The sequence below is a fragment of the Berghia stephanieae genome, chromosome 7 (genome assembly GCF_034508935.2).
Source record: "Berghia stephanieae isolate SIO BIC M18660-M18661 chromosome 7, UCSD_Bste_1.3, whole genome shotgun sequence".
Taxonomy (NCBI): domain Eukaryota; kingdom Metazoa; phylum Mollusca; class Gastropoda; order Nudibranchia; family Aeolidiidae; genus Berghia; species Berghia stephanieae.
The window spans coordinates 16,161,014-16,181,403 of NC_088366.1; the positions used below are offsets into that span (position 1 = coordinate 16,161,014).

The 20,390-nt window shown below is 37.7% G+C and overlaps 1 protein-coding gene across 11 annotated transcripts in view; it reads left to right on the forward strand.

The window, feature by feature from the left end:
• The window catches only part of LOC144976786 (omega-scoloptoxin(05)-Ssm1a-like), a 132,090-nt gene extending 113,604 nt beyond the window's left edge, over window positions 1-18,486 (forward strand). For all 11 annotated transcript variants that reach the window (XM_078921225.1, XM_078921230.1, XM_078921223.1 and 8 more), the window contains 2 exons: window positions 14,138-14,278; window positions 15,483-18,486. In XM_078921225.1, the coding sequence (XP_078777351.1) occupies window positions 14,138-14,278; window positions 15,483-15,688 (347 nt within the window). In that variant the 3' untranslated portion in view covers window positions 15,689-18,486. The remainder of the gene's footprint in view (window positions 1-14,137; window positions 14,279-15,482) is intronic.
• Window positions 18,487-20,390: the final 1,904 nt, after the last annotated feature.

Genomic DNA, 20,390 nt, shown 5'->3' on the forward strand with positions numbered 1-20,390 from the left:
TGTGGGGGTGGTGGTGGTGGTTATGGTTTAATAAAATTATATCATTCTAGGCAAAAGCAAACCACTATTATACCACACACTTTATGATTGTTGCTTTGTATACCGATAGTTAGTGGGTATTGAAATCTGCTGTAATGGGGTGGGATTGACTTCTTGAATATATTTTTTTCTTTTTTTTCTGTTTTAGAGGTTTTTTTCTTGTATTTTTTTCTTGTCGTTGTCTAGCAGCGTTTCACACACACATACACTTGTTGAGATCTTTGTCATGATCAAACGTAACGTTGAATTTTTTTAAAAAATATTTCACCCTCTTCACATAGATAGTTTATCAATCGGTTGATAGTTGATGTTGTAAGAGTTCGATTGGATCATTTGATACATTTTCAAAGCTGTACCCTGTTGACGGTGTTTATGTTGGGACGTATATATAAATAAAATGAAGTCGACTTCACTCGGTCTTTTTTTTTTTTTTTTTTTTTTTTTTTTTTTTTTTTTTTTTTTTTTTTTTTTTGCGATCCACGTTTATGAGAAATTCTCACTTAACTGTATTATCCAGACTATATAGGTTCATGGATACATATAGTTCTGTGTGTTGGTCCGTTATACTTCCGGATGGCAATGTTGTTTGAGAGCTTCTTAGCCAAGCGCAAACTATTTATATGTGTAACCATATTAATTCTGATCAATCCTGTCTTCGTTGCATCGTTTACTGCAGAGATTCCTGTTCCTTTCTATAAATATCGTTTTATAGTTCCGATGGCAAGAATCTGATTTAAAATTCAGGCATATTATGATGAAGCTAGATAATAGTAACTTGTCTGTCATTGTCAGTGTGCGAAAAGGTCAATTATTAACCTCAAACTCATTATAGATAGAACGAAGTTGACGTCACTCAGGTCTTTGTTGTTTGGTTGTTGTTTTTTTTTTTTTGCCATCCATGTTTATGTAATTCTCGCTAAACTGTATTAACCAGACTATTAGCGTTCAAGGTCAAGGTTACACAAAGTGTTAGTCCGTTATATTTCCGGAAGGCAATGTTGTGAGTTTCTTATCCAAGCGCACAGCATCTATACTCAGAATAAGTACCATTGACTCTTCGAGGGGTTAAATTTTATGACTGAAATACATTGGAAAGTGTCTACATTGAATCTAGTATGACTAATGGTCTTGTGATATGACACCCGCCTTTGGATTTGTTGCTCTCTAATTCAAGTCTCGATGTGGACTTCGAAAATCTGAGTCTTTGGAGAAAGGGCGTTCTCTCACCCTACTCAGGTATAAAATGAATACATGGCCACTAACCGTGATGTTTCCGTCAAATATTGTAATAACGTCTAGCTACGTTTCTAAATGTTGCTGTTAGCTTGGGAACAGTAAAAATCTTGAGCTTTTATATAGTGCTATATCCACTAAACGTGCTCAAAGCGCTGGGTAGGGGGGGTGTTCCCTAGCCAACAGCAGCACTTAACATGTAGGACGAGACATGACGTTTGTGAGGTGATAATTATTGCAATTTTTGAGGACAAAGACAACGCTGTTAACGGCCATGTATAGTCATTTTATACGGTGGGAGAATGTGAGTAAAGAGTCTTTTCCATGGACGCAACTATGCACCGCTCAGAGCGGGTTTCGAACCCAGGACCTTCCGATCCCAAGGCAAGAGTCATAACACTAGACCACATAATAGTGTCCTTGTGATATGTAACGCGCTTTTGGATTTTTAGGTCTCTGGTTCGAGTTCGCCGTCGGCTTCGTAAAGTGGAGAAAAGACGTTCTCTCAGTGTACTCAAGTGTAAAATCGAATCCCTCGTCACTAACCGTGATGTTTACATCAAATGTTATAATTGTATGTCTGTCTACATGTCGAAATGTTGCTGTTAGCTTGAGGACCTCTGTGAAGTGTTTTGAGTACAATTTCCTTGATATTGCGTTATGGAAAGGAAGGAAATGAAATGACGTCACTCAGCGCTTTGTCTTTAGCCAGCCATTTTTATGAGTAGTTCTTGTAATCCCCTCCTCCTCTAACTCCCCCCCCCCCCCCCCCCCCCCCCCACACACACCGCACACCGGCCTCCGCTCAATTAAGTCGTCATTTTGATTGCGAATCAAATAAGATTTGCAGATTGCTTGATTGTTTTCTTCAAGTTGTAAGAAATGGAATGCGGCAGGGCGACGGAGAAAGTGTGATGCCTTTATACGGGGGGGGGGGGGGGGGGGGGGGGGGGGTTGTTATGGCTGCGGAATTGGGTTTCTCTCACATGGTGATAAAGTGAGGAAGATTACGCATCATGAATGCAGAAACATAATAATATAGACCCAAAATCTGAGATTGATCAATATGGCTCTGAAGAAATCTGGCGAACTTAATAAACTCCATGGAAATTTTAGTCGATCTATATTTGACGGACGAGTTATCTGACAATAAACAAATAAATAATAAATAAATAAATAGATAAATAAATAAATAAATAAGAATTTGTTGTTTTTTTTTTGTTTTTTTTTTTTTTCAAAGTACTGCAGAATTATGAAACCTCTCTAGCCATTTTGCATTTAATCGAAGTGCGCATGTTCATAGATTGAATCCATTTTATGACAGACTCTATTAGCCTATGTGGCTAACCTGTTTGTCAGAGATAACAACTCATGACAGAAGCTTGAATAGAACCGGGCCAAATTGTTTGCACAAAATTGGTTTTCTGACGTGTCTGACTATGAGCGAGTGTTATATATTATACCAAAGCTAAACACAAACATCGATTAACAAAACAAAACAATAAATATAGATTATCCTTCCCAATGTTGAGCTCTAAACTGATATGAAACCAGGTCAAGGGGTCATTTTCGTGACGTTCGACTCCAAAATGATATCAATGTTATATAATTTTTTTTTAAACCAACTTTGGAAGGAATTCTTTTTCTCAGTTTCAGTTTCTTATGGAAAATTGATTCAACGTCCTGTCGCCAACATTATAACATATTAGCTTTCTAAAGTGTCGAAAAGTGTGGACAAAGTATTAACTTTGTCAACAAGATTTTTGACCACGTGAGAAGCTACTTCTGCTATTCTTTTGGTTCAAGGGAGTTCCGGTAGCTCTTTTGGTAGATCACTCGCTTCACACGCAGAGGGAATTGAGTGATCCAGGGTTTAGTCGAGCTCTTTTTTTTCTGACCCTCCGCCCACGAGGTAGACAAGCGTCCTATCCAAAGGATAGCAAGCAATTGTTTTGTCCTTTTCACGTTATAGAAACCGGGATAAACTCAGGCTTCACGGTTCTGAAGGACTTTGTGCAAGACTGTCAGTTTTTGGTTTTTATCCATAATCAAACCTATAAAAATGGATGAAAACTATTTTTTATTTCTTCAAATAATGATCTTTTGGCACTGCCATATATTCAACCTATGTCTTGTTCCCGTATAAACCAGTAGAGTTTTGACCAATCAAAGCATGGAATTTGTGACACACGTTCAAGCGTGGTCAGACAACCATGGTTGGTTGGTTATAACCAATAACGTGAATGAAATCGACCCCCCTCTCTCTCTCTCTCTCTCTCTCTCTCTCTCTCTCTCTCTCTCTCTCTCTCTCTCTCTCTGATCATTGTTATTGTTTTTATACCGCCAAATGGGTGACTAATTTTCACACGATTGTTTAGATCATATTATTATATAGATAGTTTGCGCTTGGCTTAGAAGCTCATAACATTGCCATCCGGAAGTATAACGGACCAACACACAAAACTGTGTGTATCCATTAAAAGAGAAAAGTGAGTGGAGCAGGCACTTATGTTGGTAACAACAAGATAATATGAAGTGAGTAGAAAAGTGCCAGAAGACAATAGAGAATAAATTTTTTTTTTCGCGGCGGTGGTGGGGTTTGAACCTGCGACCTTATTGGTACGACAACTCCGCCTGGCAGGTGAGAGCGTGGCTCTACCGTGTGAGCTATCCACGAACACAAAATATTCGTTTCAAACCCAAAGTCATTTCTAGATCCCTCTCTCACCCACTTCTTGAGATCGCCGATTCCTTCGCCACCATCGCGAAGTAATTTTGACCAGCAGTTAAGCTTAATAGCCAATATTCTCATCACAAACATATAACATAGAAACGATTGAGACATTGAGTATGCTCCGGTGTATGGGGTGAATTTTTAATTCAGAAAAGTGAGTGGAGCAGGCACTTATGTTGGTAACAACAAGATAATATGAAGTGAGTAGAAAAGTGCCAGAAGACAATAGAGAATAAAAATTTTTTTTTTTTCCGCGGCGGTGGTGGGGTTTGAACCTGCGACCTTATTGGTACGACAACTCCGCCTGGCAGGTGAGAGCGTGGCTCTACCGTGTGAGCTATCCACGAACACAAAATATTCGTTTCAAACCCAAAGTCATTTCTAGATCCCTCTCTCACCCACTTCTTGAGATCGCCGATTCCTTCGCCACCATCGCGAAGTAATTTTGACCAGCAGTTAAGCTTAATAGCCAATATTCTCATCACAAACATATAACATAGAAACGATTGAGACATTGAGTATGCTCCGGTGTATGGGGTGAATTTTTAATTCAGAAAAGTGAGTGGAGCAGGCACTTATGTTGGTAACAACAAGATAATATGAAGTGAGTAGAAAAGTGCCAGAAGACAATAGAGAATAAAAAAAAAATTTTTTTCGCGGCGGTGGTGGGGTTTGAACCTGCGACCTTATTGGTACGACAACTCCGCCTGGCAGGTGAGAGCGTGGCTCTACCGTGTGAGCTATCCACGAACACAAAATATTCGTTTCAAACCCAAAGTCATTTCTAGATCCCTCTCTCACCCACTTCTTGAGATCGCCGATTCGTTCGCCACCATCGCGAAGTAATTTTGACCAGCAGTTAAGCTTAATAGCCAATATTCTCATCACAAACATATAACATAGAAACGATAGAGACATTGAGTATGCTCCGGTGTATGGGGTGAATTTTTAATTCAGAAATGTGAGTGGAGCAGGCACTTATGTTGGTAACAACAAGATAATATGAAGTGAGTAGAAAAGTGCCAGAAGACAATAGAGAATAAAAATTTATTTTTTTTTCCTCGGCGGTGGTGGGGTTTGAACCTGCGACCTTATTGGTACGACAACTCCGCCTGGCAGGTGAGAGCGTGGCTCTACCGTGTGAGCTATCCACGAACACAAAATATTCGTTTCAAACCCAAAGTCATTTCTAGATCCCCCTCTCACCCACATCTTGAGATCGCCGATTCCTTCGCCACCATCGCGAAGTAATTTTGACCAGCAGTTAAGCTTAATAGCCAATATTCTCATCACAAACATATAACATAGAAACGATTGAGACATTGAGTATGCTCCGGTGTATGGGGTGAATTTTTAATTCAGAAAAGTGAGTGGAGCAGGCACTTATGTTGGTAACAACAAGATAATATGAAGTGAGTAGAAAAGTGCCAGAAGACAATAGAGAATAAAAATTTTTTTTTTTTCGCGGCGGTGGTGGGGTTTGAACCTGCGACCTTATTGGTACGACAACTCCGCCTGGCAGGTGAGAGCGTGGCTCTACCGTGTGAGCTATCCACGAACACAAAATATTCGTTTCAAACCCAAAGTCATTTCTAGATCCCTCTCTCACCCACTTCTTGAGATCGCCGATTCCTTCGCCACCATCGCGAAGTAATTTTGACCAGCAGTTAAGCTTAATAGCCAATATTCTCATCACAAACATATAACATAGAAACGATTGAGACATTGAGTATGCTCCGGTGTATGGGTGAATTTTTAATTCAGAAAAGTGAGTGGAGCAGGCACTTATGTTGGTAACAACAAGATAATATGAAGTGAGTAGAAAAGTGCCAGAAGACAATAGAGAATAAAAATTTATTTTTTTTTTCCGCGGCGGTGGTGGGGTTTGAACCTGCGACCTTATTGGTACGACAACTCCGCCTGGCAGGTGAGAGCGTGGCTCTACCGTGTGAGCTATCCACGAACACAAAATATTCGTTTCAAACCCAAAGTCATTTCTAGATCCCTCTCTCACCCACTTCTTGAGATCGCCGATTCCTTCGCCACCATCGCGAAGTAATTTTGACCAGCAGTTAAGCTTAATAGCCAATATTCTCATCACAAACATATAACATAGAAACGATTGAGACATTGAGTATGCTCCGGTGTATGGGGTGAATTTTTAATTCAGAAAAGTGAGTGGAGCAGGCACTTATGTTGGTAACAACAAGATAATATGAAGTGAGTAGAAAAGTGCCAGAAGACAATAGAGAATAAAAAAAAAATTTTTTTCGCGGCGGTGGTGGGGTTTGAACCTGCGACCTTATTAAGCTATTAAGCTTAACTGCTGGTCAAAATTACTTCGCGATGGTGGCGAAGGAATCGGCGATCTCAAGAAGTGGGTGAGAGAGGGATCTAGAAATGACTTTGGGTTTGAAACGAATATTTTGTGTTCGTGGATAGCTCACACGGTAGAGCCACGCTCTCACCTGCCAGGCGGAGTTGTCGTACCAATAAGGTCGCAGGTTCAAACCCCACCACCGCCGCGAAAAAAAAAAAATTATTCTCTATTGTCTTCTGGCACTTTTCTACTCACTTCATATTATCTTGTGTGTATCCATTAACGTTTATAGTCGGGTTAATACAGTTCAGTGAGCATTACTCATAAACGCGGATGGCAAAAAACAATAACAAAGACCTGAGTGACGTCATCTTCGAACTATCTAGACACATAGTTTTCTGTGTTGGTTCTATTGATCAAGCGGAAAAATAGTGGGTTTTATATTAGTAACATACCATCGATTGTAAAGCCTGTGCAGTTTGCTATGTTTACCAATCACTGCCATTGTTTACATTATGACGACTGTCTGAGAGGCGTGGTTATATATGTGTCTGTTGTCAGTTTGTGTTCACTATTCAATCCAATAGGATTCAATAGTCTGATTTCACGTCCGCTCAGCAACCAAGCAGCTTGGTTCTAAACAAAGAAAATCGATACTTTTTATTCTTCATGCTGGCTAGATCTTTTTCACATATCATGTGCTCAGAATGTATAAAAGTCAATACATGATCAGATTTATAATGTTTTTCTTCTCTGGATACACTTTTATGCTCGTCGGAGAAGTATTTCATAAGGACGTCCGCCATTGTTCCGATAGTTTAGAACCAGTGACTAAGTTACTATGCGTCATTACGAGGGAAGTGACGTGACGACCGTTGAAGCCTATTGAGAATGCTGCCATACACCAGCAAAACAAACACAAACTTTATTTATTTGATAGAAAACGTTTACATCATAAGTTTGAGAGTTGACATGTTATAAGAACGCCAGTCAAGCAAGCGTTCTTGATCCTGTATTATCGTCCATGTTATTTTGAATTCGGATTTCGACACAACTTTCGACAGGGTGAAATGAATTTGGGTTTAATTCAAGGCAAACATTGATATAATATATTTTGTGATTTTTTAGGAGAAGGAATTTTTTTGTAAAATCCCTAAAGAATTGAAATAGGTCAACATTCATTGTCCTCACTAAAAAATAAAATTTGGATACAATAATTTCAAATGACTAATCAGGAGAAAGAGAATCTTCCACTCATCGACCCTGACACACACACACACACACACATACGCACACACATACACACGCATTCACACCCCCACCCCACACACACACACACACAAACACACATATATATATACATACACACGCACACACATCGCAAAATAACATTTAATGAAACCAGGGAGCAGGCACCGGTGTAAGATAAAGAACTGAACAAGTGTGTATGAAAGGTGCCAGACAAAGCAAGAAAGAAAAATAATCATTCCAAAAAATCAGTCTAACTCAACAAGGGATCGAACCTCAGACCTTCTGATTAACGGTAATCGATCCCCAGTCAAATTAAACAGATTTTTTAAAGGATGTTTTTTGTTTCTCGTATTTTTCTTTTTCTACTTTGTCCGGTACATGTCATACACACTTGTTCAGATCTTTAACATAACATTTATAGCTTGAATTTGTGTTTCATTGTCATTTCGAAGTTTACAATTTTCTTCAGGATTTAACAAAATTGAGAAATAAAGACAGAATGCAATGTGGAATTATTTATTGTCTTTGACATCCACATCGATCGAGGAGATTTTCTTCTCAAACATTTGGACTTTCTAAAAATACAATTTTGGGAAGCTCGTATTTTGTCTCATTATTTCATCTCAAAATGTAAGGAAATGTCAGCGTATGGATGAATATTGCTTGGTTTGTTGTGATTTCTCATGTGAAATAGGGGTATTTTTTCTGCACCTATTAATATCTATTGGACTCACTATGTGGAATGTGCGGCTATGTTGTCTTGTGGTATGACACTCGCTTTCAGATCGGAGGGTCCTGGGTTCGAGTCTCGCTCGGCGCATAGTTGAGTCCTTGGAAAAGGAGCACTTTTAGTGGATAGTGCGCTATATCATGGGATATATAGGCTTAAACCCCTAATATCAATAGACTGGTCTACCTGTAATTTGATTATTCATTGCCATGGACGGTAAAAACTTTTTTATTTGACGAATCTGACACAAATAATAGTATTAGTATTAGAATGACAATAAGATACTCGCATCATTATCATTGTAAAATAAATAGGTTTCTCTTCTTTATTTGTTTTACTTCGAGGGACATAATATTGTGTTGTGGCCCTCCCGCCTCCAATAAAATGTGAACCTTCTTCTCAAAACGGTATTAAGTCGGGATGATTAAGTTGCTGAAAATTGAATTTGTAGCCCAAAAAATCAGACTTAAGTTGAGTTTATATGTTTTATAGAGGAGAATTAATATCACATTATAGAGTCCTAAATACCAGGAATTCATATTTTTGACCCGTTTAACTATAATTTGACTTTATAACATCTGGTCCATCTCGACATAATACCGTTTTGAGACGTGTGATCACATATATGACCCAGAATCGTTGATCTTGGACTCCATAATCCCACGGAAGTCACACCGCCATTCATTGTAGTTGTTGGTCAAAAGGTTTCCATTTCTATAGTTATTTTGCTTAGGGTTTTTTTCAATGCTGATGTTGTACCCCAACTCCCAACCACTTAGAGAGTAGTCACACATAGTCAGTAGGTCAATGGAGCTGGAGTTTATCCCGGTTTCTGTAGCGTGAAACATATCAAATTGCTTGCTTCCCTTTTGATAGGAGGCTAATCTTTCACATAATTTACTTTCCGCAAGATCTATTGGACCCAGGGTTGATTTCGGTCCCTTTGCGTGTGAAGTGTGCGGCTATGTGGTCTAGTGGTATGACACTCGCTTTCGGATCGGAAGGTCCTGGGTTCGAGCCTCGCTCGGCGCATAGTTGAGTCCTTGGAGAAGACTCTTTACTCACATTCTCTCACCGTACTCAGGTGTAAAATGAGGACCTGGCCGTTAACAGCGTTGTCTCTGTCCCAAAAATTTGTAATATCGCCTGACAGGCGTCATGTCTCGTCCTACATGTTATGTGTTGCTGTTGGCCAGGGACCCATTGTAAAGCGCCTTGAGCACGTTTAGTGGATATTGCGCTATATAAAAGCTCAAGTTTTAATTTTTTTTTTTTAAAGTGTGCTTCACTAACTGAGCTATACAGACCCCCTAACCACTTATAGAACATGGTGAATCAATTCGTGTTCGAGTAACCATAAGCCTGGGCTGAGAATGCAATTAAAATTTTGAAAATACAAAACAAAGCAAACGTCATTATCCTTCATTTGGGTAGTTAGGGGGTGTTCGAGCAACCATAAGCCTGCACCGAGAATGCAATTAAAATTATATGAAAAAAAAACAAAACAAACAAAACAAACGTCAATATCCTTCAATTGGGTAGTTAGAGGGCTCTATAGGCTGAATCAGAAGCCTCACAAGAACTGGGGGGGGGGGGGGGATAGTGGGGGGGGGGGGGGGGGAACAGAGGAAAACCTACGTGTCCGAATGCCCTTGATCTTTGACAGATAATTGGATGAAAATGTCACCAAAACATTACTATCGTCCCTTTGTTTTTGATCAGGTTGGGTAGGGAACTCTTGCTCTTTTATATTGTTTGTACGGCTATGTGGTCTTGTGGGATGACACTCGCGTTCGGATCGGAAGGTCCGGGGTTCGAGCCTCACTCGGCGCATAGTTTAGTCCTTGGAAAAGGCTCTTTACTCACATTCTCTCACCGTACTCAGGTGAAAAATGAGTACCTGGTCGTTAACAGCGTTGTTTTTGTCCGAAAAAATGTATTATCGCCTAACAGGCGTCATGTCCCGTCCTAAAGGTTAAGTGTTGCTGTTGGTTAGGGACCTTTTGTAAAGCGCTTTGAGCAATATTATAAAAGCTCAAATTTTGTTTGTAACGTTCCGGGTTCCCTCCATTGGTAGAGCACTCCCTTGACACACAAAGGGACCGAGATCGACTCCCTCATTTCACCCAGCAGTGATTTGGTAGTCGGTTCTGTTAGATCTGGCGGAAAGTACTTTTCGAAGGACCAGGGTTTTATCTAAAGGATAGCAAACAGTTAATTGCTTTTGCCAATTTCACGCTACAGGGATAAACTTCGGTTCCAAGGGCTTAATAATGGGAATGAAAAACTACTTTTTGGGTACAGTTTGAACAGTCATTATTCAGTTTCAGAATATATTATGGCAGTGATTGCTAACCTCCAAGAATTAAACAGGTAGTACCATCGATGGTTGACGACAGCTTGGAATCGCTATGAATAATTTGAACTTTCAAAATGCTCAGGTTATTATTTTCAAACGTGTAATAGACACCTTTTCCTCTTTAACCCTCTCCTTATCAACTGTAGGAAACTCGTCATAGTCGTTACGATACAACCAGCATTTTTCTTATTCAAATTTCTTTTGTATACATCACACAATTTAAAGAAAATGAACAGGGTGTTGTAGAGCATGTTTTGCTAAAGAAATTATGTATTACAAGAATTTTACTGCTATTATGTCTGAGTGATAAAAAATATAGTTTGTGTTAGTTGGGTGTAAAATTTTGGTGAAAATATTGAAAATGGCTGGTAAGGAGAGGGTTAACGCACTGAATGAATTGCAAATAAATGGCAATAATACTATCGGTTGTGAGTATCAAAACGAAGGCTGAAACTAAAGGAATTTTGCTATTATAACACGAAGATTATGTTTAGTAAGATGATGAATATTATGAAGTCTTCAATTTTGGTATAATAATATTATTATTATTATTATTATTATTATTATTATTATTATTATTATTATTATTATTATTATTATTATTATTATTATTATTATTATTATGTCGTCCAATATTGTCGCCTAATAACTTGCATAATAAGCCGTGGAGTGGATGCCTCTTGCATACAATAATAGATGGATGACGATAATTTGATCTCTCGTGAAAACCTCGAGGGATTTACTTCAAAGCCGTCGGCATCTCTTGGACTCGCTGTGGAAATCATTAGAAGATTGTTCGGCATTCAATGACAAAACAGATTTTTTTAAAAATAGCTTGTAAATGTGACCCACAATCTTATAAAGGTATAATGTTGGTATGGGGTGTATCACTTGCTTTCAAGTGAGTTTCGTGTAAAAATGACTTGTGACTTTGCCACTTTAAATCGCTCAATCCTAGAGAATTTTTACTACCTTTCAAATTTGAGGGAAAATGTACTAAAAATGAGTATGTACAAAGATACTTTTATTCAACTACCATTATGTAAAAACTAAAAAACAATAAATTATAATCTAGGCCTATAATTTGTCTCAGAAAAATGTAATAAATAGGCATGGGGTAAAAGTAACACGGGTACTCTACGGATATAGTCGGTATTAGGGTTGAGTGTGTTGACAAAGTACATCCACTGGCATCAACAGAACACATACATTCAACCTAGGTTTCGTACTAATGACAGTATATTCAATTTTTATTACCAAACTCACCGGGACATAATAACGTTTTGAAGCCGTGAGTCACAAATGGATAAATTAAACTGATATGCAAAATGCCAAATAGTCTTAAACCTGAGAATTCTTTGAAGGACCTGGTATATAAGTCTCTTTATGGCAAGTGACTCTTTCGTTAAATTAAGATCGTCCCTTGTGCGGCTATGTGGTCTTGTGGCAAGACACTCGCCCTAGGATAGGAATGTTCTAGGTTCGAGTCCCGCTCTGAGTTCTTGGAAAAGATACTTTACTCACACTTTCTCACCGTACTTTAGAGTAAAATGAATACCTGGCCATTAACAACGTTTGCTCTGTCTGCTCTGTAATACCTCCTCACAGGCGTGATGAGTCTTATCTTACATTAAGTGGATATTGCGCTATATAAAAGCTCGAGTTCTGTTTTAAAATCATTTTTTTTTTAATTTATAGAACTAAAAGTTTTCTGGTCAAAATAAACCGGCGTTTTGTCATTATAATTTGGCGGGTTTTTTTTTTTCCAGATAGGAAAATAGAGGTTTCAGGGCATGGAATCTTGATAGCCACACAATAATAATGTAAAAATCTTAAAAGGGGAAGTAATAATGCATTGCATGACTAGACTTCATTATAAAACCATATACATTTGTTCTCGCCCCTGGCACGCTACGGGGGATAACCATGCATAATTGGATCAAACGGACGTCTGGAGAATCCTATTAAAGCTCCAAGTGAGTTTAAGTATTTTGGCTACGACTTTTGAATTTGAAAAAAGCTATTTATAGCCGTAGGGTCATTCGGGACATTGTATATCCTGGTTTATGTAATGTGCGATGTGGAAATTTAATTATTCCATACCAGCTAGAAAAATTCTGGTTTAATGGATAATATTCTCTATAAATCTAATAAGTCGCAATAACCTAATCATTTGAAGGAAAAAGAGATTGATATGTGTTTGTCTTTGTATGATTTTGTGTGTCTATATAAGTACAAACTCACGCACAAACACACACTCGCACAACACTCGCACGAATGATTATATTCTTTTCTAATGGGATATACTGTATAATGTACATTTAATTAAATGCAACGAAATGTTAACAGCGTATACCTTGCACAGTGTAAGAAATGGAAATTGATTGCAAATGGCTAACTTGAGTTATGATGGAAGACAAAAGTAAAGTGTTAAAAAGCTGGTTCCAATCTCTTTGAAAATGTAAACCCACTATTCTGGAGTGAATGCATACCTAGTGTAAATGATCTTCTGGTTTCAGAGTGATGACATCTTTCAGAGTGATGACATCTTTCAGAGTGATGACATCTTTCAGAGTAATGACATCTTGTTGCACAGTCTAAATAAACGCTGGCGGTCAATAAAGATCATCAATCTTCGCTCTTTAAAAAAAATTGAGCTTTTATATAGCGCAATATCCACTAAATGTGCTCAAAGCGCTTTACAATGTGTCTCTGGCCAACAGCAACATCTAACATGAAGGACGGGACATGACGCCTGTTAGGCGATATTACAATTTTCTTTTCGGACAGAAACAACGCTGTTAATGGCCAGGTACTCATTATACACCTGAGTACGGTGAGAGAATGTGAGTTAAGAGCCAAGGACTCAACTATGCGCCGAGCGAGGCTCGAACCCAGGCCCTTCCGATCCAAAAGCGAGTGTCATACCACTAGACCACATAGCCGCACGTCTCGTAATGCTTAGAATCTGCCCATACATTCTGCTACTAAATTAGTTATGCCACCTTATGATTCAATATGCAATCTAATCATTATTAGTTCTAATGACTGGTTACATACACACTTCCAAGGATTTTGAAACCCGAAAAGTAGAAGATGTCACGACCTTTCTGCCCTATTGTACCGAAGTTTCATATATTGTTACCCACAGCCTCAAAAGAGTATTATGTTATGGTTGAATCTGACATTGGAAGGTATTCTTTGAGCAATGTTATTCCATAGGTATGAGCTACATAAATATTATTATCATCATCATTATTATCATCATCATCATCATCATCATCATCATCATCATCATCATCATCATCATCGCCTTTGTCACCCTGGATTGGGGTATTGGCCACAGACAAACAGTTTCCATCCTTCTCTATCCTGAGATCACTTTCTCAACTCGTTCCATGTCTTATCACTTCTCTGTATATCAGCTTCTTCATAAATTCTGTCATTGTATCAATTTGTTCATATTTTCAGCCACTATCTCGTGCTCCAAGTGTCAAAGCTCTAAGAATCCAGGCTGTGAGATTCAGCCACCTCCACCAACGACCTGTGTCGCTTCGGGTAGCGGAATAACTCAGTCTTGTTCCATTGTCAGGATATACAACAAAGACACTGGTGAGTATATAGATCTGATAGTGTGCGCTGGGATAAGAAGCTCACAACATAGCCCGGAAGTATAATGGACCAACACCAAAAAAAACTCGGTGTAACCATGGACTTTTATAGTCTGGATAATACAGTTAATTGGAAGGCAAAAAAAAAAAACAATAACAAAGAATCGATTGACGTCAACATTCTATCTAGAATATAATGTGGTTCCGTGAGCTTGATGTAATGTAAATGTTGCTGCTCGAAGCTCCAAGAAATAGATAAATAGCAATGTGGAATTGTATGAAAACTTCAATTTAATATACGAAAACAGATAAAATGGACGTTTCGGGTTTCCCAGTTGATCAACAAAACAGGATGAATGAAACACTACAGAAGAATGAGATAATGTGGTAGTGGCGTTGTTAATATGAATGATTCATTATTATTATTATTATTATTATTATTATTATTATTATTATTATTATTATTATTATTATTATTATTATTATATTATGTGGTCTAGTGGTATGACACTCGCTTATTATTATCATTATTATTATTATTATTATTATCATTATTATTATTATTATTATTATTATTATTATTATCATTATTATTATTATTACTATTATTATTAAGTTTTTATTATTATTATTATTATTATTATTATTATTATTATTATTATTATTATTATTATTATTTTATTCTTTTTATCATTATTATTATTATCCTCATTATCCTTATTATTATTGTTATTATTATTATTATTATTATTATTATTATTATTATTATTATAGTAGTAGTAGTAGTAGTAGTAGTAGTAGTAGTAGTAGTAGTAGTAGTAGTAGTAGTAATAGTAGTAGTAGTAGTAGTAGTAGTAGTAGTAGTAGTAGTAGTAGTAGTAGTAGTAGTAGTAGTAGTAGTAGTAGTAGTATCATCATTATTAGTATTATTATTATTATTATTAATATCATTGTTATTATTATCATTATTATTATTATTAGTAGTAGTAGTAGTAGTAGTAGTAGTAGTAGTAGTAGTAGTAGTTAGTAGTAGTAGTAGTAGTAGTAGTAGTAGTAGTAGTAGTAGTAGCAGTAGTATTGTTATTATTATTATTATTATCATCATCATCATCATCATCATCATAACTATGATCAGGTTATCATTATCGTCATCTGTATTAAAGCATTATTATCTTTTTTTTTTTCTCTTTTTTTTTTGGTCACAGGAATGTTGGATCAATTCATTCGTAGCTGTTCAAACTCGCAGATCACCAAATGTTTCGACAGTAGCCCTGGTTACGAGACATGCGCATACATCTGCCACACAGACGGTTGTAACTCAGTCCCTGGTTTACACGCTGCAAAATTATGGCTTCTTTTTCTGTCGGTTTTCTTTATTTCATCCTGTGTTCGCGTTTTGTCTTTGGATTGAACTTGTGTAATATTATAATTCTTCATTTTTGAAATAGTTATATCATTTTTAACATTATGTGCGGCTATGTGGTCTTGTGGTATGACACTCGCTTTTGGATCGGAATGCCGTGGGTTCGAGCCTCGTTCGGCGCATAGTTGAGTCCTTGGAAACGGCAATTTACCCACATTCTCTCACCGTACTCGGGGTGTAAAATGAGTACCTGGCCGTTAACAGCGTTGTCTCTTTTGGGAAAAAAATGTATTATCGCCTAACAGGCGTCATGTCTCGTTGTACATGTTACATTACGCTTACTTTTGTACTCTGTGAAATGTATATTTTTCAACCGCTACCCATTTGGGTTAAACACGAATGTATCTCACTCAATTCGAGTATCATACCTAGGAATCTCTTTAACTTTCCAATATTGTATGAATTATGTCAATGTCATGTGACTAAAGGAAAAAAGTTATGGAATGTTAAGCACTGGCCAGTTTAACCCTTTCCTTACCAGCCATTTTCAGAATTTTTCCCGAGATTTCATACCCATCAAACACAAAATATGCTTGTTTTACTCAAGCAGAAGAGCAATAGATACATTCTGTGCATGCTATTGATCAGCAAAATGAACTCTACAGCACATTGTTACGTTTTTATAGCTATTTTTCTTTAAATTGTGTGATTTACAAAAGAAATCTGAATGATAAAAGTGCTGGTTGGATCGTAACCAAAGTGACGATTTTCCAATGGGTGGTAAGGAGAGGGTTAAATTGACGTCCCCGCTATTTTAACTTTTTTCATATTGCTTTGCTTTGGATTAATTTAAATGTCAACCAAACGAGACGAAGGTAACCAATAAGACAGGTATTTAAAAGTTTGACCAGAGCACTCGTCCTTCAAATATCGATCAATTTAAATTAACCTCACATTGGCAACCAACTCTGAAACCTGGGACTTCGTGAAATCACAGATAATAGAGTTCTTGCCAAGATGAGGGTCAGTTAAATCGATCGATGTTTGAAGGACAATTTTCTGACCAAATTTTTTATTTCGTGTTTTTCCAGAGTACGGCAGTTAACTGATTACATTCAATATTTGGTATTTGATTCAATCCGACATAATATCAGGTTGAAGTAATGGATCACATTTTAATTAATTTTAGTCTGGGAAAAGATTAGTTTGGCAACACATTTTTCTTACTTTATTTAAAATGCTATTTCTATCTCTCCTCTTTGAGAGAAAAGCCATGGACACATTTAAGGAGACAGCGTGGCTCAGCAGTACGGTCTTTGCTTCGGATCCGAAAGGTAACATGTTCGAATACCCGCTGCACTGTGTGGCCTTGAGCAAGGCACCTCGCCCTAGCTTAGTGTGCGGCGCTGCACTGCGGCTAACGCCTGGGTTATTTCAGTCTTCCCAAGGAATAGACCCTAAAGACAAATATCTCCTGTGAGATGAATAAAGGGAATTTTATCTTCCCCAGGTTGTCTTGTCGGCTGCAGCGGTAATGGCGTCGCTCCAGGATGAAAGCCCCATTTTACCTCTATCCCTCTCAGCTGCCTTCCTATATCTTTCTCTTGGTCTTCTTCGCTTCATTTAATCTGTCGAGTGTCCATGTTAGTGCCATACGAAGGAAGCTGTTGCTCACCATTCTTAAGAAATGCCATAGTAGATATGTGGTTTGTGGTTTGACACTCGCTTTCGGAACGGAAGGTCCTGGGTTCGAACCTCGCTCGGCGCATAGTTGAGTCCTTGGAAAAGACTCTTTGCTCACATTCTCTCACCGGACTCAGGTGTAAAATGAGTACCTGGTCGTTTACAGCGTTGTCTTTGTCGGAAAAAAAATGTAATTTATCGCCTAACAGGCTACATGTCTCGTTCTATATGTTACGTGTACCTATTGGCCAACGACCATTTGTAAAGAGCTGTGAGCACGTTTAGTGGACATTGCACTATATAAAAGCTCAGAAATTATCATAAACCATCTTCTAATAGCCACCAGTTTACTTACAGGATGGATGTTTACTATATTTCTGATCTCTTCATTTTACACCTTCATCATTGGTCATCTTATCAAATTAAAATAAAATGAAATAAATTTATATTTCATGCTAAGCAGATAATTTCACAACGTATTTGATTTCAGTCTTTGTACCTAATGGCCCATTTAGGCGTACAGACTTTTCGTACGCGGTCCGACGAACATAGATTTGACGCGGTGGATGTGGGTCACCGCGAATAGATAGTATGCAGATGACGTCACTCAGGCCTTTGTTATTGTTTTTGCCATCCGCGTTTGTGAGTTGTTCTCACTAAACTGTATTAACCAGACTATAAAAGAGTTTGTGTGTTGGTCCGTTATACTTCCGGATGGCAATGTTGTGAACTCCTTGGCCAAGCGCATTCTATCTATAGACAGATGTCGAAGAGAGAAGTTCCGTTTAGACGTACCCGCGTCGGATTTGGGACAACACATACACGCACACACACACACACACACACACACACACACACACACACATAAACGACGACGACGACGACGAGGACGACGACGACGAGAGGAAACTACCAGGCGGCTCCTGATATCAGGAGATAGGGTGGACATCTGTCGGACGAGATTTAAATTCCTCGATTACAGGCACAAAATTCAAGAGTTTTGGTCAATTATACACAATTTGTGGAAATCCGGCAGACCGCGTACGAAAAGCCTGTAGATCTAGGACTTAATGGACTATACTACTGATAACATATATTATTTTGGATCATGAAGAATAACCATACACTTGACTCAATAAATTTTTGTTTCCTTGTTTTTCAAATAGTATGTCGTTCGTTTTAATTATTTTTCATATGTTAAAAAACATTAATTAATTAATTAATTAACTAATTAATTTTTTAAAAAAATTATATATATATATATATATATTATACATATATATATATATATATATATATATATATATATATATATATATATATATATATATATATATATATAGAGAGAGAGAGAGAGAGAGAGAGAGAGAGAGAGAGAGATTAATATCCTAGCAAACATGAGCTCTCTAGTCACTTTATCAGCTATTACGGGTTTTGGGATCAATGTCCATTGTATGTTTCTTTCTTGAAACTTTCAAAATTTCATTTTAAATCCCTGTTTGTTTGTTTGTTCTTTCTTGAAAATGAGCCAGGAGAACCCCTGGGAGTTTTGTACAATCCGTGGATAGCTGTCTAATCAAGATTTACGACAACAACGTTGTCAAAGAGAATGAATGTGGCATTAGCGTTGTTTGTACCGGAAGATGATCAGTGACGTCACTTCCTTCCGTTTCAGCTACATTTAGACATTTTATTACTCTACTTGAGACATGACTTTTTGTGATCTTTGCTCTTCTATGATATATCATTATTTTAACTAATTCTTAAGTAAACTCGGAGACTGTAATGTCTTGTTTGACTCACTTGCTCTCCCTCACTATACTCTCTCTCTCTCTCTTTTCTCTCTCTCTCTCTCTCTCTCTCTCTCTCTGCCTCTGTCTATCTCTCTATCTATCTGTCTGTCTATCTATCTATCTATCTATCTATCTATCTATCTATCTATCTATCTATCCATCTGTCTGTCTATTTATCTATCTCCCCCCCCCCACATCTACATTTGTCTGTCTCTTTCTTTCTCTCTCTCTCTCTCTCTCTCTCTCTCTCTCTCTCTTTCTCTCTCTCTCTCTCTACCTCTACCTCTCTCTTATTTTATATTCCTCTGTATTTAGTTTTCTTTCTCTCTGTCTCTATCTACGTATCAGAATTCGTTCAGAGCCATTAGGCCCCTATAGAGCCAGAGTTTATCCCGGTTTCTTTAGCCTTAAACGGTTCATATTGATGCTTGCTATCCTTTGGATACGACGCTGGTCTTTCACAAAGATCTTATAAAAATTGTGTTAAGTATTTCTCTGCAGTGTATCTGGTTTTACAATAATGTATTTATATTTGTATTGTTGGCTGAAGAAAGGTTTTGAGCCTGAAACGTTCCCTAATCAGTATTCTGTTCTTGATTTGAAGCTGTTAAATTTATTTTTGTCTATTACTTTTAGAGTTCAAGAAGAGCACTACAATCGTGACAGTGAGCGTTGGCTCTATCACTAAAAAGTGCTTGTGTCTGGATGAGACTTTTAGTGATCTCAAACTAAGTATACTTTGATAGAGTGCTTTTGGAATCTACACCTGTTTCCTATTTGAACCAATTCCCCTTTGTCTTCCCTTTTCTTGGATGCTTTATTGTAATTCTAGAACTTTTTACTATCCCATTTTCTTCCTTTTTACTGGCGCTGATAATGTGTTGCAAGCGCCGTAAAACCCTTAAAAACTTAAACTTAAACTAAAAATGCTATTAACAAGTCAGATAAACCACATTGTTATGGTGTAATCGTAGCATTGGTTCTGAAACAAATAATAAATGGTGTATATTACGACAACATTAAATCAAACCTTAAATATTTTTTTTTTAATTGAGCTTTTATATAGCGTAATATGCTCTAAATGTGCTCAAAGCGCTTGAAAAGGGGTCCCTGGCCAACAGCAACATTTAACATTTTAGGACGGGACGGGAGGCAGGATTGGACTATTTTGATCAGTACTGATCCGCAACCCATTCCAGCTCGTGTCAGGGTCCACGTAGGGGCATTCTTCCCCGCCCGCCTCCTGGGCAACGGTTGGAGTATTCTGAAAGGAA